Genomic DNA, 25,879 nt, shown 5'->3' on the forward strand with positions numbered 1-25,879 from the left:
TGTTAGATTCCATTTTTGACAAGGTAGTCTCTGTAACCGTTGTTTCTTAATTAACTTACACTGTTTACAAAATGATCATGTACCTGGAAAATTCATATTTTGAAAGAGTGTTTGCTCTTCCTATACAAGCTAACAAACAATGTGCAGCGTGAAGTTGTTCATATAATGGCAACTTATATCATCCTCCATGATAAAATCTTTTGGTATAAAACTGTATTAAACCACTTTTGTTTAATCTTACACTCACATTATTTAATTAGTCAGGGATTCTTTTACCATTTACGTTGGGTTTATAATTTCTGCAGTATAATTGAAAGGGTCCTATTTTTATGATTTACGAAATAGTTTGTGTCATTTAGTTTATTGCTATGGTAGTAATCAATAAAAAAATATGTTTATGTTCCATTAAGGGTTTTAAATATCTATCTAAAAATAAATATACGAATGATAGGTAAAATCTCTTCATCGAAACGGTATAGTATTAAATCCTCTCAAACAAAATGTTTCGCAATTTACTGGTACTACTACAAGAATGGTATTTATATTATCGGTTTAATGCGTGTCCTAGAAACTAGCGTATTCACATTTATAATTATGAATTGATAAAAATCATCATATTCTGTCATATTCTCGCAAAATTATTTAAGAAATAATATCACAAGCAGTTTATATTTTGGAGTTTAGATGCAAATGAATTATATCAAGAGTATAATGATATAATAATACGCAGCTGAACTCCCAACTATGATTTTATCCAAGAGCAAATCACTGTTTGAGATATATCTTTTGATTCTAACACGTTATCTAAATTTTGGAAGACATTCACCATATTTCTTCTTTTCTAGCGCCTCGCTGTTTCGTTTGAATTTTACGTACAAACCATGCATGTGCTGCTGGTAACACACAGTTCCAGTCTACTTTGTTTATCGGGTCGTATTAGAATTTATGTTTTTGTAGTTTATAATTATTAAACATCATTGATTTTATTCTATGTCTCTGAATTGCAGACCAAGTTGGATTGTTTCATACTAGCAACACATAAAATAGAAAAAGTGGAAACTCCACAGGTCGCTCAACACAACAAAAACGAAAATGTTGCAGGCTCGGTTTGATTGAGCCTGTACATGGACGGTAGTGGAAATGCATGCAACCGTCCACGCCCTCTAGCCCCGAGTTGAGCAGAACTCAACATTTACACATGCTAAAAGTACCAAAAAAAAACAATTTAGAGACATCCGCATATGTGTTCATACGGCGGTGCACATGGAACCTTCAATGCTACACTAGTGTGTAATTCCATGAAAAGCGGGGTATGGTCCCAAGTTAAAATAATGGGTTTGCCCTAAACGAGAAAACAATGAGCAGAACTAAACAAACTAGAATTTAGAAAGGGGATCTGAGGTTATGGAGCCTGCATATCACAGGAACTGCCTAAAGACAAAATTAAAAAGCAGGCACCATATCCAAGGGGTGATTAAACAATACCCAAAGCTATGAAAGCGGGAGTATTGGAACCACACAGGCCGAAATGTTCATGCTGAGAAACTAAACAGTACCAGTAACACGACATAAAAGTCGTGGTGAACGATCTGAGAAGATCGAAATATAACAGCCCTGATACCCTACCATATATTTAAGTTGTAATTTGAATTTAGGTTTCTTTAACAGTTCGGACGATCAGTTAAAAATTTAGTGAAAGCTTTCCGTAGCTTATGCTGACGGTAACCCTGTTGTAATATGAAGATTTCTATAATTAAAATCCTCTAAATTCGAGCAAGCTCTTGCAAAACGAAGAAATGGTCAAATATAGACACCGTATGATGTTGCTTGAGGGACATCTCCATCAAGGTTGGGGAAGTTGACAATTTTAAAATTAAAGTAGTCTCGTTTATCATATATTTTCGTTTCTACATTCACAATTGTTAAATTTAAGTCCAAAAATGACGCTTCTAAATCTGAAGTACTAGCCTTGTTAAGCTGTAACTCTTTTGGATTTTTTATTTTGACTGTTATTTTTGTTCTATTTTTTCTAAATAAAACAACTCACAGTGTATGTTTATATTAAAAATGGGGTAATATTTCAACCATAACTAAGTTTTAACAGTTGTCATTAAATGTTTCTCAGTGGCATCAGCATTCAAGTATAAATCGTAACCACATGATTTTTATAACCTCAGACCCCGCCCCCCCCCTCCCCCCCAACCCCCACCGCCCCCCTTTCTAAATTTCAGTTTTTTAGTTCTGCCCATTGTTTTCTCGTTTAGGGCAAACCCATTATTTTAACTGGAGATCATACGCCCCTTTTCATGGAATTACTTGCTAGTGTATCATTGAAGGGTCCATGTGCACCGCCGTATGAATACATCTGCGGATGTCTCTAAATTATTTTTGTACTTGCAGTACGTGTAAATGTTGAGTTCTGCTCAACTCGGGGCTAGAGGGCGTGGACGGAAGCATGCATTTCCACTACCGTCCATGAACATGTTCAATCAAACTGAGCGTGCAACATTTTCGTTTTTGTCGTGTTGAGCAACCTGTGGAGTTTTCACTTTTTCTCTATTTTATTATCACAGCAGCATGTGTTGTTTGTGACGTGAGGCGGCCGTAAAAAGTCTTCCCGTACATTCAGTCAGGGCTATTATATTTCGATCTTCTCAGATCTTTCATCACGGCTTTTATGTCGTGTTATTGGTACTGTTTAGTTTATCAGCTTGAACATTTCGGCCTGGGTGATTCCAATACGTCCGCTTTCATAGCTTTGGGTATGGCACCACTAGGATATGGTGCCTGCTTTTTATCTTTGGCTTTTGGCAGTTCCTGAGATATGCGGGCTCTATAACCTCAGATCCACTTTCTATATTCCAGTTTGTTTAGTTCTGCCCATTGTTTTCTCGTTTAGGGCAAACCTATTATTTTAACTAGGGGTCATTCGCCGCTTTTCATGGAATTTCACACTAGTGTATCATTGAAGGTTCCATGTGCACCGCCGTATGGATACATCTGTTGATGTCTCTAAATTGTTTTTGTACTTGTAGCATGTGTAAATGTTGAGTTCTGCTCAACCCGGATCTAGAGGGCGCAGACGGTAGCATGCATTTCCATTACCGTCCATGAATAATCAAACCGAGTCTGCAGCATTTTCGTTTTTGTCGTGTTGAGCGACCTGTGGAGTTTCCAATTTTTCTGTTTTCTTTAGACCAATCAGATTCCTTGTAACAATAAAAGTTTGAATTATTGCATATCAATGTGTGCAGTCGCTATGTCCTTTTTCAGAAATAGCATACACAGTTGCCTTGACTGAAAATACCGATTATTTAAGAGAGTCATATTCTCCCGCCTGAAGTGAAATTTCGTACCAGAGAAAAGTATATTTCATATTTTCATTGTGAAATTTACAGATATATTTCACTGATATATTCCTTAAGGTTTGTCATTCTGTCTGTAAATGTGTAGCATTAAAAGATTAGAATGTCTGATTTTAAGACACTTGTATGTTTGAAAGATAAGGCAGGTTTAATGTGTCTTTCCCGTTAATCCCTTTCCTCTGACAACGTATTTTCACAGACAAGAAACTTAAAACGAAATAAAAAATATACTGCCCAAAGGCTAATATCAATGAATACTTTAATTGGTTTAAATCGTTCCATTACATAAATTCGGAGCATTTTTGTTCGGTATATTTTCGTCTTGAATTAAATCTGGCGGAAAAGCAGCAATACCATTTGCATTAATAACAAGTACTCCATAAGCAAACAACAGTTTGAAGAGCAATCAAGTAACAGAATTCAGTTTGGGTTTGCAAGACTGCTGATTGTGAACACTCTTAGTGATACCATTCTCATTTAACAGTTTGCTATAAGCCCGAGAGACGAATGTTCAATCTGAAAACCACTGTTGACCTCTTTATATGCGAGAATGAGAATACGAGCAAACCTATATGGTTATGTTTTGTAAATGGATTTTCTGAAGTCTGCAGTGCTCACGAATATTTCGCCAAGTTTTACAAAATTTACTCACACTTCAAATTTTTGTTAAGACTAGATTCATTCTTTATGAAACCATTTTCTTGAGTGTACAAGTAGAATGATATTACTTGATTAAACATTCCTTCTTTTCAAAATTTCACATATTTAGAGAACTTAATTACAATCATCGTTATAAAGAAAAGTGTAAGAGATGTGTATGTTCATGCAGTTTTACAAAACTGAATATGCCGATTTTGTAAATTACAGTACTAACAAAAAGTAGAGTTTTGTTGTCATTGTCCTACTCATAACTTAATGCGATATACGTGTTTCGAACGCCACCATGTCCGTTTTGTTTAATATTTACTATTTAATTATGGAGTTAGATTTAAGATGTCCCCAAAGAATCAAATTTAAAGATAACAGAAATTTGCATGAAAACGCCTCACTTCAAAGAAAAGCAAATCCCGTTAAAGCTTTTAAGTGATTAAGCTATCGCATTTACTCAATATCTTGTTCAAATTGATGCTAATCTGTTACGTGTTTTGCTTAAATGGAAATTCATTAACTTTAATCAAGAGCGTACATATAATTCACTTTAACATCTTGCGTTAATAATTACAGTTCAATCGATCTTTTGTCGCTTAATGGTTTTAATAAGATTTAAGCTCACGTATTGATATGACACCATATATAACTTTCAATTTTCAATCTTTACCGGAGGCGAAATCGAATTAGAAAATATGAAGATACCATTATGTATATACCTATAAAAATGCAACTTGAAGGAAATGACTGAATTAAATTTGATATTTTGTTTGCTCAAAGTGATATTAGTGAATTAAGATGAGATTACTGTCATCGTCAAAGAACTACTTGTTCAATGCCGGAAGACAAATAGTTTTCATTCGGGCACTCAGCAAGTGTTTTATTATCTGACAGCAGAATTAGATTGTCACATTCTTGTTTTATGTCTTGTTATTTGTGATCATGGAAACCGTTCAGTTTACATGAATGATAAAATTACGATTAAGCGGGAACTAGGGGACATGAATGGTGTTGCACATTTCATTACCTTATAAGAACAGACTCAGTTAAACCTAGTCCATATTTTTTTTATTTATTTATTTATTTTTTTTTTTTTTGCTTGTTTTGCGTTCTATGCTTCCAGAATATCTCATTTTTCAGCCAGCAAACATGCGTATAATAAATAACGGTGAAAAAAGGACTTTACGTAAAGAAACATTAGTTACTGGTTATTTATCTCTCTCATAGTGCATATATATATATATATATATATATATATATATATATATATATATATATATATATATATATATATTGTCTTTTTACAAAGTCACATTTTAGGCGATTTAAGTTCATATTTATCCTTCAATTTAAAGTGAAGAAAACGAAATGCAAAAAAATAATCATTATACGTAATCTTTAAGGCTTGCTAAATAAAATTCACAATAGTGCATGAATTAAATCGACTTTATAGCGTACAAACGCATCAAATATACTATAAGGTTTTCACCCGTCTGTGACGGTAAAGTTCCCTTTTGTAAAACAAAGTGTTAACATACATAGGACGCCTTAATTGCTATATATATACTGACGAGATAAAGAAACGCCTCATTGAAATTTGGCGTTATTTTTTTACTAACGCTTTTAATTGTTGTGAAATGTAGTAAATCTACATGTACTCTGACCGACAAACACAGTGAACAAAAACTCGCGCGATTTCATTCAGCCATTTGTTCACTTCATGTACCTGGTCATGATTTCCTCGTGCAGTCCGTGCATGTAAACCATGTGGTTTGATTGAACGATTTTTGCACATGTACATGTGTAATACGACACACAACCATATTTTCAGCTATTCTCTGAAAAAAACATTAGTTTTCGTAATGCCGAGGCTGAATTCTGAAGAGAGGGCTCAGGTTTTGGCTATGCTTGAATGTGGGCGAACGCAGGAACAAGTTGCTAGACGTTTTAACGTCTCTCGTTCGACAATTGTGCGTCTTATTCGACGTGTTAGAGACACGGGAACGTCTATCGATAGACCACGTTCAGGTAGACCGCGTGTAACGTCAATACGACAGGATAATTATATACGTCAACGTCATTTACGTGACAGATTTGTGACGGCGCAATCCACGTCACGTATAGTTGTAGGTAACCGTGGACGTCCAATTAGTCGACATACAGTGAGAAATCGACTCAGAGAACGCGGAATTACCTGTCGTAGGCCCTACCGCGGTCTAATTCTAACGTTACGCCACCGTCACCAACGTCTTATTTGGGCCCGCAACCATCGCGGCCAGCGTTGGCAGAACGCAGTGACGAGTCGCGTTTCAACTTGTGGAACGCCGACGGACGTATCCGTGTCTATAGACGACGCCATGAACGCTACGCAAACAATTGCGTTTTGGAGCACAATCGTTACGGTGGAGGTGGAGTAATGGTGTGGGCAGCAATCAACCATAGGTTTAAGTCCCAACTCGTCGTTTGCCAAGGTAATCTCACAGCCAGGCGTTACATCGACCAGATATTACGTCATGTAGTTGTCCCTTTATTCCGTCAACGTCAAGGATTAGTCTATCAGCACGACAACGCGCGACCTCACGTTGCACGCGTCACCAGGGACTTTCTACAGGCTAGAAACATTAATGTTTTACCTTGGCCGGCGTGTTCACCGGACTGCAATCTGATTGAACACGCGTGGGATTATCTCGGACGGCGGTTACGCCAACGTCAATCCCAGCCAGCAAACGTCCGGGAACTGGTAGCAGCGCTGCACCAGGAGTGGGCCAGAATCCCACGGTATCTGTTACGCAACTGGTGCGGCTCTATGAGGCGTCGCCTTGCTGCTGTGGTTGCTAGCAGAGGTGGCCACACGCGCTACTGATTTTTCTAATGCAATTTCTCCGACCGGGCTATTAAAATTCAAGATTTAAGCTTAATGCGACAATGAAATGATTTTTTATTGACAATAAATTCTTGTAAAGCATCTAATTTGCGAATGGAATTGTTCTTTTCTAATTTTGAATCACGGTTAACGAAAAATTGTATACCGAGTTTGAATGAGGCGTTTCTTTATCTCGTCAGTGTACATATTCTTTGATAAAATATGTTTTGCTGTTATATTTACCCCCTACGAGTGTAATATAAGAGATTCTACTTCATTTCCATCATATAGAAATTATTCCAGTGCCAAATGGTAGTAAGACACATTTTTATAATAAACAAGAGCTGTCGGAGGACAGCAACGCTCGACTATTCAACAGCCTTGTCAATTGAATGAATACAAAAGTTGAAAAAGGGGCATAATTTTGTAAAATGCAAAGTAGAGGTATTGAACCTCTGTACTGCATGTCATATCATGACAGTGAACAAGTGTGTGAAGTTTCAATCCTTTCCAATTTGTGGATACTGAGATACCAGCTTACATACAAAAACTTAACAAAAAACTGCTAAGTCAAAGGGGCATAATTTTGTAAAAATACCAAGGAGAGTTATGGGACCTTCACAGTGCATGTGAGATCATGACAGTGAACAAGTGTGTGAAGTTTCAATCCATTCCAATTAGTGGATACTGAGATATCAGATTACATACAAAAATTTAACCAAAAACTGCTAAGTCGAAAAAGGGGCATAATTTTGAAAAAAAAGAGAGTAGAGTTATGGGACTTGCTTAGTGCATGTCAGATCATGATAGTGAACAAGTATGTGAAGTTTCAATCCATTCCCATTAGTAAGTACTGAAATACCAGCTTACATACAAAACCTTAACCAAAAATTACTAAGTCGAAAAAGGGGCATAATTTTGTAAAAAAGCAAAATAGAGTTATTGAACCTGTACAATGTAGATCAGTTCATCACAGTGAATAAGTGTGTGAAGTTTCAATCCATTCCCACAAGTGGTTACTGAGTTACCAGCTTACATACAAAACCTTAACCAAAAATTTCTAAGTCGAAAAAGGGGCATAATTTTGTAAAAAAGTAAAATAGAGTTATGGAACCTGTGCAGTGTAAGTCAGTTTGTCACAGTGAATAAGTGTGTGAAGTTTCAATCCATTCCCACAAGTGGTTACTGAGATACCAGCTTACATACAAAACCTTAACCAAAATCGGGACGCGGACGCCGAGCCGACGCCGACGCATGGGCGAGTGCAATAGCTCACTATTCTATGAATAGTCGAGCTAAAAATCGTCCTGGCATGTGCGGGGCCGTAAACACGTTTAGATCTCTACCAGAGAATGTACTCAGTTATGATTCAGCAGTGACGTCCTAAAGTATGCTATAAAAGCTTTACTTCAAAATGATGTGACGTCATGCACAGGTTATGATCTTAACACTGGGTCAAATAACAAAATCCCTGCATTTTATTTGATAATCTATTGATATATAGTTTGCGACCTGTTGCTATTTCATAAAACTAGTCCGAAATTCCTTTAAAACAGAAGTTTCATTACCGATGCAATGCTTTCCAACCTTAGTAAATTGTAAATTGTAACAGCATATATGTATTGTAGGGATAATACACGGTATTTTTGTGTATTAACGTCTGCAGAAGCCCTTGGGATTGTTTGTAACCGAGACCGATGGTCGAGGTCACAAACATATCCCAAGGGCTTCTGCAGACGTTAATACACAAAACAAACGTGTATTGTCGCTATTCTTGCATAAAAACATTACACGACGACTTTATGTATTGTTTTCATATGTGATGACTTGACGATTCCGGTACATTTTTTATTTACCATTCTTGTTGTTCTTGGAAACGGTAAACATGTTTTAAATATCCGTATCCAGGGCCCAGAAATAAACGACACTATCAAAAGCGCATCCTGAAGATTTTTAAACGATTTTTTTATCTCTCGTTATTACAAACATAAAATTACCAATAATTGTTCATATCACTTCACAATTTGGTGCAATCGAGCACAATTTCAAGAATAATAACTTTACATTCAAGTTGTATTGAGTACGGACACAGTTGGAGTACGGATCTGTACGAACGTAGTGTCAAGCTTCCAAGCTGTTTATATAAATTCTTCGAGAAATTAAGATAAAACATACTGACTGATACTTACCAAAATCATAAATATGATTCCTAAAAACAAAGAATCGCACAGGTTACACGCGATTCTTTAACATTCACGGTTGTCTACAAAATCTGAATAGACGCCGAGTTCTAGAAGGGGAGTAAACAAGGGAAGAAACGAGTACAAACGTTGTTGGGGGCAGCGCATTTGGCGTTAGTTACTGATACAGCAAAACATTCTATGGTTTAGATTGCATCTTTTATGCTTCAATAAGAGGTTTTAATAAAAGAAACAAGACGCAGATACCAAATGTCAATCTGCGCAGAAATACATATATGTACCTGGGAAAGCATTTCAAAAATAAAAATCGGGTATTAACAGCACGTGAATTGCCTTGTTTGCACACGTTTTTTTTCCCGTTAATACATGGGCGGATCCAGTGAAAAAAGAGTAGTTTTTATGCAAGAATGAGCTGAAATTGTAGTATTGTACATTTCGAAGTATTTGCGATGCTAGAATCGAAATAATAAACATATTCCAATGATTTTATCAAATAATAAAATATAGCAACAGATTTATTATTTCTTAGACATAACTCTAGTACAGTTTTGTTGTAAGACATTTATGCAATATATAGTATGTTTAGACATAATATCGATGTAAAACGCATTTTGCCAAAGTATTACAGTAATCTTTTCATATATTTTTAGATAAATGGTAACTTAACTAACACAGGAAATGACATTACTTTGTTTGTGGAAGAAGTGCTCATACCTCATCTGAATGTCACGGCAGGACCGCTGCAGTATAATTATCACGTACATCAGATGAAGCTGCATTTCGGACATGATGAGTCGAGTGGTTCCGAGCACACAATTAATGGTCTTTCATTTCCTGCAGAGGTATAAACTTTAGTACAATTCAAATTCATATGACAAAAGGCTGTATTACAACTAAAACTTTAGGAAAAAATTATATATAGATTTCATTGTATCATGTCGTATTGAATTAGACATTGCAAAGAACGTTCATCAACAGGTGTTTCGTAAGTTGTATTGTAACTGCTAAGCATTATTTTCAATGACATATTCATTTTTATGCACCCATAACAGGGTTGTGGGATGCGTGCCGATACTTACAGTATAAGAAGATTGTTGAAAAGAAAATGTATAATTCAGCTGTTTTTATTTCAGAATTAAAATTGCCTTGGCCTTTTTGATATTTACGAGACATGTATGTTTTCCAGTTGCAGATTCTTGCCTTTAACGCAGACTTGTATTCGAATTACACACATGCATTGTCTTCCCCTAACGGCCTTGCAGCATTTTCAATATTTCTTGAGGTTTGTAATCTAAATTATCTTCCTATTATATGCTTCAAACATTTTGTCTTCCAACCTATGTGTGAGGGAATACTAGGAATAAATGAAATACTAACGCAAAAATTCAAATTTGTCTAAAGTAGAGCATGTTAAGCATACTATTTCAACACTACATTCATGCAGAAATAGTGCATACAATTCAAAGTTAATCTGACATTGCTTTCTGTAAATAAAACTTTATAATGATGTAATATCTATGTATGATTTTAATACGCTGAAAGTGAATATATATTATGAAACAATGGTCCTACTTGTTATGTGAAGTCAGTGAAAGATCCTTTGACTGTTAGTTATCTGTGTAAGATAACTCTAGACCCGGATGTTTCCCAAAATAGTCAACTTCAAGTTCTATAAGTGTAATGCAAGAAAAACTTCCATCTCATTTGATTGAAATCCAGGAATTGTATTTATTACTGTAGGTAATTCACAGATATGCTATGAGCTTTGGAAAGAATGCATTATTAATAGAATATATATACACAGACTACATGAATTTACATCATTAAATCTCTCGACATCCAGTAAACGTCGTTTAGCACAAACAATCAATAGTATGAGGAAAATCACAGCAGTTCTATATGATGGTTACACCAAAGCCTTACCAAAATCGTGCCGAAACAAATAATTTCAATTTCTATAGATGTACAGATTTCATTCACCATACAGAAACTTTAACTTACTGTCCATAGATGGACACCTTTTATAAATATGGCATTTATGCAAAACAATATGGTATTTGAATATTCGTTCTAAGATTTTTTATCGTGGGCTGGATCGGTGATCCCGACAAAATCGATTAAGAAACCATTAAGTACGAGAACTTACTAACTTTAGCGCATTATCATATTTTGGTGCCACATAGTTAGCTATATACATTGCTCATACACATGCACGCTGTTATATTGATAGAATGTTGTTGACAATCTTCTAGGCGTCTAATAGCAAACACATGTAATATATAACAAAGTAAAACGAACTGCAATATAAATAAGACATCGAGCAGCTTTATTTGCATTTTATACCGACTCAAAATAGAGTTATCCGCATCCAAGATTGAGGATGTTTCTTTCTGATGTGTCGCAAGCTGCTATCATTAAGTATATGATTGGGTAACTGTTTCCTCTGTTAACGTTACTCGACCCAAAAATAAAAACTGCCATAATTTTTGTTTTCAAGCGCATTTTTGCGGAATGTTTGAATTGTGGTCCGTAACTGTACTTTTCTTCCAATTAAACCCAGCTAAAAGCACGGACGAAAACAATAAGGTAATGAAGCCAATTGTCGTCTGTTGAAAATACCCTCAGTTACCGCGCAATGCTATGCTAAAGTCTTGCTTTCGTACGATAAGTGATATGCGCTGACTTGTTTTGCTGTTCGTAATGAAACTCCTCATATTGGTTTTATATCAGCTGGTGATTTAAACCTTCACTATCTCTTGAAATATAAAGAACGAATGAAAATTCCGATTTAATATTTTTGGAGGGGGCGGAGGTGGGGGTGGGAGGGTTAATGTCACACTGACACAACTATAGGTCACATGGCGACTTTCCAGCTTTTTGGTGGCGGAGAAAGACACTAGGTGCTAATAAATATGACTTCATAGATGAAAATCAAAACATAGCAGGCACTACTGCCTCGGAAATGTTAATAAATACTATAGTTAATGTGTATTTAACACATATTAATATGCTCTTTGATTACGAATATTATTACAAACAATATGTGTAGTACTCTCCTAACAACAGTATTTGTCAATTATAATGGTTGGTTTTCCCGCACTATAACAATGATATATTTGTTAATCCCCGTTTGGTATTACAGTAGTGTAGTAATTCCATTAAAGAGAGGTTTCATTGCTAATGCATTCCTAATCGATATATTATATTATACAGGTGGGAGAAAAACCAAACGAAGCGTTTGCAATGATCACCGATGCCTTAAAGCACATTCCCTCAAAAGGTAATATTCATATCCCAATTAGTATTATGAAACTTTCTATTGATATCAACACTCTGCCAACTTTATCGAAATACGTGCCTACCAGAGTATATAACTTCATGTTTGCTTTACCTGTAGCACCTTTCTTGCGTAAACACTTCGAATGTGCATACAGCCGCTATGGTGGTATTAAATAAGAAACTCTTCTCTGCTTGGTATTATTTGAACTACAATACTCTTCCACTGTGATTTCCTTTGTTAAAAGAGACTTTGTTATAGAGATCAAATCATGCTTGAACTAGGCTCTGTTCCGCGCTCTGTTAGCTCCTTTTTCACATATAGTAAGAATTAATGTGTATATGGCAGAATTAATCGTTTCACGTTAGTTTGCTCATTCTATGTCATTCATTTTTTTATTATTATGAAACATGGAACATGTTCCTTTTCTTTGATCAGAAAGTTATAAGCTCTATACTTTTGCAGGCATGCTTTTTCGTTATTTTTGATATTGAGACGTGATGGTGCAAGATGCTTTTGTAGTAAAGTCAAGTTTTATACTGCTGTATACATGTCACATTGATCATGATTTTACACAAGATATGTTCCCATGGTGGTATCACTGTTCTACATTTTTTGAAAAAATACTATATAATATTACAGTACCAACAAATTAAATTACGACTTATCTCGTGTGAATTCTAGATTATATTCTAAATACTTGCGTGCTGAGAGTACGTACTTCATTAGACAATTAATGGCGTGTGTGCCACTAGATGCAATTAAAGTGACAGTTGCCGAGGTAACGTATTCCTAACCAACTGTACACGATTCACTTCCTCGTCGCAGTAGTGGAACTCCTTTGATATTGCATGATCTGTTTCTTGCTTCTCTTAATTATTGCGCATGCTACTATGCCGTATACAACTGGAGAACTTTGTGAACTAGGCACTCCTAATATCATTTGTTCATGCAAAAGCCAGTAACTAGCAAACATTCTATGTTTTGAATTTTCGTACAAAGAAAAAAAGTAAACTGCAATATCCATACATACTAAATCAGTCGGAAGTTTAATGTTTAGAAAGATTAGCGGATTAAAACAATATATATAGTTTCATATTATCTTATATATAAAAGTCCAACAAAAACTAAAAAAGGAGTATATATTGTGTAATAGAAGGAAAACTACTTAGAGTATATAGTCCATTAGTTGTGCCGTTTTACCCCGTGAAAGTGTTCAAATTAACAATTTGTAAAACAAAATTAGTTTCATTTTTTAACTAATTTACAGTATGTTATGAACCGACTAACTAAAACATGTAGACAGACTAAGCTGTTGCTTTATTATTTTTGAACCCTCTTGTACGTCAGGCCAGAAAATAAAACACCTTTACTCTTCTAGTATATAAAATACTGATAGACTTCTGAAGAATAAATCTAACCGAAATAAACAAATAGCAAGATATGAAAAGAGAATTTATTTAAAAGGAATGTTCTTTTGTGTAATGGTTTCCTAAATGCTTTTAAAATCGTCACACTATATCCATCTTTACTTGGACGAAAATTTAAACCGAAGTCTTCGTCTAATAGTGTGAAACCAAAAGGCTTTACCCGTGTGACATCAACTTCCGATTAGAGGAACACGTGTCTGACAAGAAACGATTATGTCTAAAGATTAAATAGAGTTAACCTTTCCGTATGCCTGAGATTAAAGACGACTTTACGAGAAAGATGTTGTTATGACTCCATTAAGAAATGGACTTGTGGATCGATTTAGCATGCGCGTTTAATGTACATCCGGTGGGGACCATTCATGTCAGATTGGGTCTTTATTTTCCCCATAAAATGTTGGATCTTTAACACTGAGCGTGTTTTACAAAGACATATCTGTCGAATTTGATGTAGTTTATGTTTTGTATAAAATGATGAAATCATTCTGTTGTTTTGTCTTAAAGCTTGGAGTATAATATTAAAGACAATTTTTTCTCAGTTGAATGGACCGTTGTGGTATGCAAATACTTAAAGAGGCGTCCTAGTTGTTTAGAAAGAGCATATGTGGAAGTATAAGTGTTTAACGTATTTTAAATTCATTTGCGAAAGATAAAAAAGCTTTAACCATTCATAGAAAACATTTTATTACTTATTAATTTCCCCTGTTTAGTGAGATATCGTTAAAACTCGAACATTGAAGCATTGAAATTATAAGTAAACTTTTGTTTTGTACCGGAAAGGTAATTATTTTCACTTACTATATCCAGATAATCAGACGTGGATAAGTGGTCTGCCGTTGCATGTGTTGTTACCACAAACACCGCAGTATATTACATACGAGGGTTCACTTACACAGCCACAATGCCAGGAGACAGTTACATGGGTTATTTTTAATAAACCTATTTATATAACCGAAAACCAGGTAAATGTATTATTTACACTCATTGCAGTCATTTATGTAAAGCAAACTCGTGTAGAGCAATATTGCACTTCCATTCTGTTCTTCTATTCAGAATTTTGATATTGTAGATATATGGTCACCAAGTTTCATACTCAATTAAGAAATACAAATAAGAAAGTTGTGTGTGTGTGGAATATTTATTGATATTTTGGCCTATTTTTCCGTCACAGTACGTTAAAACACTGCATATTATTTCATTTCAGTTAAGTCTATTACGAAATATAAATAAAGAAAGTGGAACACATTTGCTGCTTTTTGGAAATATCCGTCCATCACAGCCCGTCAATAATCGACTTCTCCGGACCAATATTAGTTTCAGACCAAGGGTAAGTTCTTGTTTCATATTATTTTTGTCTTTTACAGTAAGATATGGTCTTTGATAACTTTCGTGACACAATAATTACTCAGGTGTATTTTTATAATACTTAAGGTTCATAACAGATTTTTAAAGCAGAGGATTGGTTATATCATGATGACAAAGCTCTTTGATGTTATCTTGCTTTAGACGAAAATTGAAAATGCATAGTATAACAAGGACGACACTAACAAATAAAGGGACATTTTCAAACGGTCAATGGTAGACTCAGGAATGGGAAGTTTTAATTGTTCACCGATTAATTGTGCACAAAACCCCCACCAAATTACTTAGTACATGGCATGATACATAAATGTAATACCGACATATTCGTTTTTAACGATGTATTCGATTTGACCAGATCACTTAAATATTTCAGTTGCTATTATGTGTTTCATTTTTGGTATTTAAAATATTGGATTGTTTTTCAAACAATACTTATTGTAAAAGACAGTTTGATTAATAGTATCGTGTTGAGAATAAACGGACTACCTGATATTTTGTTTTACAGACAAAAGCATGTTCAATGGCGAAGGAAGTTTTCTATGAAGGTAAGGGTACATTTCATGAAATGCCATCTCTTAGTAATAATATTTTTACCGTTCAATTTCTCATTACAGACGATGCTAATGAGAGTGAAATGCCATCTCTTTAATAATATTTTTTACTGTTCAGTTTCACATTACAGCGATGCTGATGAGAGTGTCACTGTTGTATGTATATTTATTGTTATCGATATTCGGGCACATACAGTTACAAAACGCATTACTGTGACTTAACCTTGACCTTCATATTCTTTTATCAAATTGACGAAACATGTGTTTGTGCGATTGATATAAACTAGTACCTTTTTCACTAAGTGCCTTGTGGCGTCTATAAAACGTTTCCCTCGTACTTTCACTTAGTGATGTTGTATTTTTGGGGGCTTTTTGATAACTGGCTTCCGTTTAAACCGGTGCTAGGGGGCAGGAGGGGAGTTGTACATGTCATATCCACTAATAAACAGTTTCAATCAAATTGAGTCTGCTACGTTCTTGTTTGCTTGCGTGCTTCAAAACAAAATGATCTTTAAAACAGCAGTCGTTAGCTGTCGTAAGACGGCTGTAAAAAGTCTCTCCGCCCTTGGATTTACTGCTTTTAGGTTTTGGTCCATACATATTATAGAGTCCAATCAGCTTTATGTATGATAGATTTCCACTTATCATTTATATTTTTGTTCAGTTTCGGCCCTTTAGCGGAATACATGTCGTTCAAATTGACTTAAAAGGACTTTTAAGCAATACCTTTCACATAAGGTCAAACTTTGTCCTTTGCTCTGGGCCTGGTTGGACGTATATAAAGTATAGAATGGGTGTTTATTTGATTTGTAGTTCAAAAATAGATTGCTTTGTAATTAATTGGCAAATAGCTATTCATTTATGATCAATGTTTAACACATTTTATCAAGTGAAGTGTGATTTTTTTTCGTTTCAATAGTTTAATGAATATTTCTTGTAAAATTTTAGTGAACACAATAAAGCCAAGGAGAGGAAGATGAATCCATGATACCATAGAGACATCTGAAATTGTGATACATATTCAAGTACCCAAATGATAAGTTGTGTGATTGAAGTTTTCATTGTTTATATGGGATTGCAGTACAGACTCGAAACAACAATTTGCCGACAGCATTAGTATTGTTTGGTTGATATTAAAGTATATGAATGTAAGAGAACATCGATATTCAAGCTCAAGTTTTAAAGTACAAGGAAAACAAATGATGTAAGATTTTTCTGCCGTGTAAACTTGCCATACATTCTGTTTATCTATTTGTTGTCAGAGAATGGATTTAGCGAAGGCAGGCATTGAGGCTTTCGCGGTTCTCATTGTTTTCAATGTTTAAGAAGTCATTCGTAATTTCTTTCCTAATCATTTTTGAAAATATCCTTATCTCTCTGGATATAATGATCGAATAAATCTTCAAGGGCCTCTCCAATGTCGTTGCGTGTGTTCAATTTTGTAGGAATGTCAGAAGTCTTTGACTACACATTTCGGTCAATTAAGAATCCTATAGATAATGAAATGAATTTGTTCAGGCAGAAAACGATTGCATTTCAAATTTGGTTTTAGATAACATATTACATATATTTTGCAAGCCTTTATGTTGTTTAAAGCTATAGAACTCAGTATTAACTTATATTTTCCTGCGTAAATGACTGGATATTTATATAATCCAAATTTTAATATATATCATGTAGCATGTACATTGTTAAGAAATGTGCATTACCATATATATAATAAATTGACAGTTTGAAGTACTTTTATACGTCTTTAAACTGTACCATATCTGTATAAGACTCACATATTTTTGTCTGCTTTATATCATGCAGAACATTTGCAAAATAGTTTACACATTATTATGCTTCTAACTTTTAAAATGGACAGACGTGATTTGTTAAAAATACATACATGTACGTTCAAATGTATTTAAGGCAATATTATTGGTAAGTGTGTGGTGCAAGACACACTAATTTGCATATCAGTCGTTATTAGATACTATTGAGAAATATTGGTGAACTGTAACTTGTAATTTCATTAAAATGTCTCAAGGGGATGAGAAGCGGTGGTGTGCAGAAGATTGTGTCTACAGACAGCCAGACAACCTGAAACCAGAATACCCATCTTACAACCTTGTTGTTCGGGGGCTACAATAATCCGCATTCTATTCGTAGAGATAAGGGAGAACAAATTTATTCAAGTTTATAACAACCACGCCTGATCCAACGTACACTATATTGAGGATGCTGAACAAGTTCATACTGAAAAGTGTGAAATGACATGTTATAAGTATATGCTAAAACTACACATTTTACTGTACACCACATATATCATATAGGCAATTCATAAACGAGCCGCGCCATGAGAAAACCAACATAGGTTCTTTGCGACCAGCATGGATCCAGACCAGCCTGCACATCCGCGCAGTCTGGTCAGGATCCATGCTGTTCGCTGACGGTTTCTCTAATTGCAATAAGCTTTGAAAGCAAACAGCATGGATCCTGACCAGACTGCGCGGATGCGCCGGCTGGTCTGGATCTGTGCTTGTCGTAAAGCCACTGTGTTGGTTTTCTCATGGCGCGACTCAAATAATATTAACATTATGTAAATAATACAGTGACCAAGTATTTCAACATACCATATAAATAAATATTAAAGCGCATTACGTTTTTGGTGTCTGAACAATTTGATCCGATGTATAAAATACCTGAAGATTCAATAAATGATGTAGGTAGTTTAGATCAATATTCTACGTTATTATTTTCCAATTAAAATAAAAAAGTGGAAACTCAGGTACATAGTTAGATTCAGACGTCATTTAGATAGCCTAGCATGATAAAGTATCACGCTGTTTAAACTTCAAACACTATCAATCACTTTGATGCATGCAATAGTCTTTTAACTCTCACATTATTTTATGGTGACATCTAATTTGTTCTATCAAGTAACTTTATCTGATGCGTCAAGAAACAGTCAACAGTCTGTATATATTAGTCTCTATCAGCTATGTCTAAAATATAGCGGCGAAATTTAATTTAGTTTAAAATATTTGAATTTGGTAGTGAATGAAAATAATAAGCAGTTAAAATATTCATTAATGTGCTTATAAACATTTAAGGCATGACGACTGTATCAGCGATATAATTACGTATTTCACTACGATTCATATTCTGTAGACAATGACCCAAGTTTATTTTCGGCCAATGTTATCTGGTTCTGGCCAAAGGATTATACTAAGATAGTATGACTTTTGCGCTAAAATATGCGCATACTTTATAATAAATTGTGCATACACTCAGATGGTACGTAATGCAGTTCTGCACTAATACAATACACTGGTATGTAGTACAATTCCGTTCTAACATAATACACTCACATGGTATGTAGTACCATTCCGTTCTAATATAATACACTCACATGGTATGTAATACAATTCTGTACCAGTTATATCACTGTTATAAAAACTGAACCCTGATATACATTTGTTTGTTAGCACACGATCTCAGAGGAAAACGTTAACGACTTTGCGTCATCAGAAAATCACGGTGAGAGATGTAACGAAAAATACCATTACATGTTGTATAAGTTGATAAGCAATTACTGGGTGTCAACGGCGCCCAATTCGTTTTACAAACATATAATTATAGTGTTTACACATGCACAGACGGAAATGACGTCCGTCGCTTTAGATACGCAGCACAGACACTGATATTAAAACAGCAAACCTGCGGTCGACTTTCACCTTTTAAGAAAAACAATACGCTATATAAGCGATTATTACCCCGTTGGCTTCACCTTGTTATCAATAGTGTGTATGTTGCAAGGTAAATGAACTGGTACGCTATTAACGTGAATTAAGTGGACAGAAAATTTTATACGGGATATAGAGTTCCCCTTCTCTACTTGAATAATAATCTTAATTTTTAAAAATTAAAAGAGAAGCCGAAACGAAGCCAATGGTACTAACAAACAATAAAAAATTGTTAAGATGCTATTCTTTATTTAGATGAAGTGTTTCAGTGACCTTGCTCAAAAACAAATCGGCGAAACAAACCGAAAAATGTACATTTATTCTCATCCAATATTTTAATGTCTAACCATAATTGTGTTTTTGTTAACATATGATTTTATAATAATTTACCAAGACTGTTGCTAGTTTATTGTATTGCAAATACAATGTTGATGAATAAATAGGGGAAAAAACATCGTGGCTTTTATAAGTATGTCTTCATTCGGATGTGACCTCTAGCTCAGATTTTACTGTAGTAACAAAGCAGTGAGAGGTAGTATAAATCTCCAACACATCGGTCAGTACTACAATAGCGACATAGAAATATATCATAATAAAACATGAAGCAAAGGCAAGTAAAACGTTGCAGAAATATATTATATTATTATTTCTGTTATTGTTATTATGCAATGTTTTGTTATTCATATTGTTAACCCTATTTTATTTATTATTGTATGTTTGACTTTCTCGTTGTAAATGCCGTTATTAATATTTTACTATTAAGTATGTAGAGGATATTTGTTTGTTTTGAGTGAACATGGAATATATCTCACTGAGAAGTGGGAAAATTTCAAATATACATACATATTATAATGTAGTACCATTCCTTTCTAGTATCTGGTGTATCAAAATCGTACTTCGAGGTGAGATATATTTAATATTCACGAAAATCAAACAAATTTTCTTTTTATTTTATGCTCAATTACGTTTAGATGTGCATTTTGCAACAATTTTTAATCTCAGCACGGGAAACAGACGCGCGTAACCAGACATGACGTCAGATTTGTTGTGACGTTAGAAAGACGCACACAACATAAAGTTTCATTTTATTTTATCTTTTTGCTGCATAACGTTATGAAATTCTCATGAAGTAAAATAATTTGAACCGAGAAATATACTATAAAGAACGAAGTGTGACTACAATTTTCATTTGTAAGCATAAAATAATATTGCATTTATTATTATTAATCAGTGTATCGTTATTGTTACCCTAAATATTGTGTTTCCCTTTTTTACCCTCAAAATGAGAGAACGACAGTACCAGCTTTATTTATTTTCCTTGTACCATACAGTGACAAATGCAGTGTGAAAAAAACGACAGAACGACATAGCCGATAACGACGTCTTAAAACTTACTTCTTGTCGTTTAGTCGGTGTGGCGTTATTTCTGTCTCGCTCAGTTTTCGTTCTGTCGTGCCAACAGGGAGCGTTACACAAAACAATAACGAACGCTGAATGTACCTGACAGTTGTTTCGTACATGATAAGCCAAATGAAATTAAAAAATCTTGTATTAAAGGTGAAAACCCAAATGCTTAAAATCTCAACATCCATGAAAAGAGTAACGAGATTTAAAATAACCATTAAAAGGCACGGAATAGCAAGCTTTACACTTACACAAAAATGAAGAATAAGAATCACAAACATAATATATCAATTGACTTTTACCATAAGGTTGATTAGAAACAGAAAATTACAATAACGAAATATATGATAACAATGACAACTATGCAATAAGAATATAAGGATCTTACATGCCTGCCTGTGTAAGACGGGGTTTTCCCTACCCGAGGGACAGTGTGGAATGGAAAACCGAGCGTTAGCGAGGTTTTTTATCCATGCTGTCCCGAGGGTAGGGAAAACAGCTGTCTTACACAGGCAGACATGTTAGATCATTTTTCTTGCCTATCATGTTCAAAATAGATCGTAGAGACAAATAGGTTTGGGTATTTCCTGACATTATTTATAAAGTTTATGACGTCACAATGGTACCAGTACTATGTGACGTCACCTTAGTGCACGCTATTTTAGACAAGGTTTTTCCCTAGGGAAAGACAGGAATATCTATCTCCTGCGCGTGCTCGGATAAATGTATACTTTCCCCGCTAGGTAGGCAAGAATGGAATATCGAAAATAAGAATCAAACTTACCAATTAGAACAACAGTAATTACAACAAGAAGGTCGAAAATACAAATAGAATAACATTAAATAGACTAATAACAATGTTTTCAAAATGAATAACAAAGCAGCTGTAAATACATCGATACATTTTGTATCTGCAACGTTTGAAATGCCATACTTTTGTCTTATTTTTACTAAAAATACAAGAGGGTTTACCTAGCAGATTTGTAGTGGCTTTTTAGAAAAACAGAAATAGAATTATAGCCATTATAGCCCTTGTGTATCACTAAATAAAATCTTACGAAGATCCTTCAAAGCATAGAACATATAACTATGTAAAATAATAGCTGCCGAATCGCAGACTGAAAATGTATTATCTTTAATATCATTGATTTTCGTATTCAACAAATTACTTTCCCCTAGCCCCAATTAATGTAATAAGCTCATTCTAGGATTTACATTTTGCTCCCTTATAGGGAATAGGATTTTGTTACTTATCACATCACACAAGTTTCAAATTTTTATGTTTGTATAAATGATCAGTTATATAAACATATTAACATCGTGTCTTACTACTATAAAGGGCCACTGATGAACATTAGTAAGCTCTAATAAACACCTTCTGTAATCAGTGATAAGAAGATGGATATGAAATTAGTAATAGCAAGACATCGTTATTCTGTAAATGCAGTTTCTCTTCTTTATACACTATTTTATATATATATCTATATACATTTTACCCAAAACGATAAAAACAGATAATTTTAATATAAATATGATAACATGTTTTCTCGCCTGGATGGGGATGTACCTCGCAAAACATCTCGTTGATCTATATTCTCAATTAATCAGAATTGCTAGAGCAAGCGTGTAGTCGTGTTGAAAACCTGATCAATAAAATAAACTTTATTACCAAAACACATTTTATTATATATTTTACCACCGGAATTAGTTATGTTTTCAGACTAACAATGCATTTTGAAGACACATCTCTGACAAGTGACAACACATATCAAATCATGAATGTTAATGGGGTTACTTAAGTGTCGTAAGATGTGACTGACGGTATGAGTGGTTTACACCATGGTAGGCAGATCTATATGCCCACTCGGACTATGCTGCTCTGATATTGTCTTCTGACATTTTCCGTCGCCCATGAGTAGTATTTCTCTTCTTGCTCCGCTTTCTGCAATCTTGCGCGTGTGGTTCTTTAGGTTTCCTTTTATATATTTTTACACAAGCATTTTTGTGTTTTACATATCTTATTTTTGTTAAAATCTACGTGTGAGGGATTCAAATCACTGGAAAATGTTTTATTATTACATTGTTAACTTTATAATGTGATTTGACCTCCAATCACTTTAAACACCCAAATGTATTTTATATCTAGATGGTAACTACGTAACCAAAATTTATTCTTTCATTGTGTATTACAAAGTAGTCAGTTGTAATTGTTACTCACTAAGCCCCTAATTAATTAATTGTAATAGTGTATAGGTCTTCTGTTGTTATGTATGCCAGATCGCAGTCTTGTTTTACTGCATTAAAGTTTCAATGTCATTCACATACATTTTTTACAGTTCTAAGACAAAAGCCACCTATATTACATAACTTCTATCGTTGATTTGGAATGAAAATTGATATATATATATATATATATATATATATATATATATATATATAGAGAGAGAGAGAGAGAGAGAGAGAGAGAGAGAGAGAATATTCTTCTATATCAAGGAAGCTAATTCGTCGAGATGATTTGCTGACATATAGTAATAGCATCTTTTTTATTCTACCCTCTGCGCTCTGAAATATTTTAGCGTGATATCACTTACATATCTGCTGCTAGTCACAGAAACGAGATTGATGTTAAAGCTGTCCAATTTAAATCGGATTTCTACGAAGGATAGACTTGGGATCTTAAAAAATACTGGATCGTAAAGCGTGGATCATAAAATGAGAAAGCAAATGAGTAAGGAGCGATTTATCTAGAAACATATCGGGGCCATGAATAGATGATAAATTGGTCTAAGACATTGCTGAGATAATCGTACTAAACGAGTCTACAATTAGAGGTCACACAACATAAAAGTTAAATGATAAAAAATAGGAAAGCGGAAATATAATACTAGTATAATGAACTTATACGGAGATTTTTATAAAAATCGCCCAACGGATTCATTACTTGGTAAATATAGTTACGCGAAGCTAGACGATTGTTCACTAACATAGAATCGGTTTTTATTCAAAGTTAAAGCAGTCATCATGCAACATGTCACTAAATATTTATATTTGTTTAACTGATTTTGGTCAAGACTCAGTTTTGCTATATTTCTAGTCGTCCTTTAGGGCTCATTCAGTTTTGTACCTGTTTCTGTATAATAGAGAACAGCATACACCAGTGCTAATGGGCATGTTCGTTATACATTGTATTCACCATTATGCAGTTTCAGTCAAACTAAATATGTTTTTGGTGGCGGGTTTAACCCGTTACCAAAGTTACAAGTATATTTCTGACAATCATATAGCAACTTTATTTAATTCCAAATCACATCCAAGGATGTTCATGTGCTACACAAAATAGTCTCATTCATGAACAATGCGGATTAATTATCAATGATCAAGCAGTTCTGATTCAACCTGTATCCATTCACACTGGCCATTTAGATTAAATAAGATTTATCTTCCAGCCCATGGTTACATCACAAGCTAGGTCAGGCAGAGTTCATCTTAGATATGAAGCACATTTGTATTTGTTTCTCATTCATGTATATTTATAGATTGGCATTTAAACAGAACATAAATCTACCAAAACCCGCAACCACCAGACATCTCAAGGCTTTGATTATTGTAAGAAACCAAAGAAAATAAAAATAAATCATTATACTGAGTCTATTCATTACAGGTAATGACAAGTGCAACCTAGCACCGGCTGAAGAGAAATTCTTTATCCATAAACATTGAATAGACTCGAGCGTGCATCAATTAAATGATCATTTAGATTATACCTTATCAATAAAAAGGAATATGTTTCAATTCTTATTTGCAGCGGACACCCGCATTCGTTAAAATACAACAGTATATGGGTAAATAATTGTGTTACTTTTCTTTGCGAGGATGACACTTCTAAGCCAGTCGTTAAAAGTAACTATTATTCTGTTTTCATGGCAATTATTTGTTGACAGCAAGCCTGAAATGTAATAAATAAAACACGAGTACAACAATGCGGAGCAATACACGCCCGAAAGTATGACCTTTGTCCCCCCCCCCCCCCCCCTAAGTGTGACATTGACCTTAAAGTGAGCCATCAGAAACATGCCTTGATGTGGTGAACATTTATGCCATGTTTCTTTAAAATCTTCAAGCAGTTCAAGAGTTACAAAGCGGACACAAAACAAAGTCATATTTGATCCCTAAGTGTGACCTTGACCTTGAAGCAAACCATCTAGAACATGCGCTCTGCTCGTCGTCACGATGTGGTGAACACTTCTGTCAAGTTTCTTCGAACTCCTTCAAGAGGTTCAGGTATGATCTTTGACTCCCTTAGTGTGACCTTCACCTTGAAGCGAGCCATCCGAAACATGCGTTCTTGCACAAAATACAAAATGAATTATGCCAACTAAGAAGTATTTAGTTCTTCAAATTAGACGAAGTAAAAAAAATAACAGTAACCCGTTTCCAGTGCCAAATATGTTATAATCTTCCTTTTTTCCTAGACAATTGGTGTTTCTTGTAAATAATAGTGAGATAAACGTTTCAAAGTGATTGAAATGCTTTAAGCTTAAAAATTAAAACAAATTAATAAATAATGATATTCCTGCATATATAGTGTTTACATTGACATAAACACTTTAACTGATTAGTTGGTGTGTGTGTTTATTTTTCTTTCTTTTTTTCAATATGAATGTGCCTGCAGCTTCCGCAATGTTTTTATAATAAAGTACCATTTAAGCGATGTTGCAAATTGAAGGTGGAGGAACTAGCAACAAACAATTAAAGAAAACTGAATTTGTAGACTATAACGAAACTAAACTTGAGTTAAGATAGAAATAACAATGAAAGCTTACTCCTACTGATAATATTTTAAAAGAAAATGCAAGTACATCTCAAAAAAAAAAGTAATAGTAATAAAAAATTGCAATAATTATTTTACGAAATATTACGATTATTAATATTCATGGAGGGCTATTTTTCGTGGATTTCGTGTCAAATTTTAAATAGCTCATTCTCCTGATTCTAGTATTCATGATTTAAGTAACTACTTTACTTTTAAACAAGTACGGATGGTATT

At 34.4% G+C, this 25,879-nt stretch overlaps 1 protein-coding gene across 3 annotated transcripts in view; it reads left to right on the forward strand.

Moving 5' to 3' along the window:
• The window catches only part of LOC123530154 (carbonic anhydrase-related protein 10-like), a 44,853-nt gene extending 27,579 nt beyond the window's left edge, over positions 1 to 17,274 (forward strand). For all 3 annotated transcript variants that reach the window (XM_045310874.2, XM_045310876.2, XM_045310875.2), the window contains 7 exons: positions 9,728 to 9,919; positions 10,264 to 10,359; positions 12,291 to 12,357; positions 14,592 to 14,746; positions 14,989 to 15,111; positions 15,652 to 15,691; positions 16,646 to 17,274. In XM_045310874.2, the coding sequence (XP_045166809.1) occupies positions 9,728 to 9,919; positions 10,264 to 10,359; positions 12,291 to 12,357; positions 14,592 to 14,746; positions 14,989 to 15,111; positions 15,652 to 15,691; positions 16,646 to 16,677 (705 nt within the window). In that variant the 3' untranslated portion in view covers positions 16,678 to 17,274. The remainder of the gene's footprint in view (positions 1 to 9,727; positions 9,920 to 10,263; positions 10,360 to 12,290; positions 12,358 to 14,591; positions 14,747 to 14,988; positions 15,112 to 15,651; positions 15,692 to 16,645) is intronic.
• The last annotated feature ends 8,605 nt before the right edge of the window (positions 17,275 to 25,879 follow it).

The sequence above is a fragment of the Mercenaria mercenaria genome, chromosome 13 (assembly GCF_021730395.1).
Source record: "Mercenaria mercenaria strain notata chromosome 13, MADL_Memer_1, whole genome shotgun sequence".
NCBI classification, from domain to species: domain Eukaryota; kingdom Metazoa; phylum Mollusca; class Bivalvia; order Venerida; family Veneridae; genus Mercenaria; species Mercenaria mercenaria.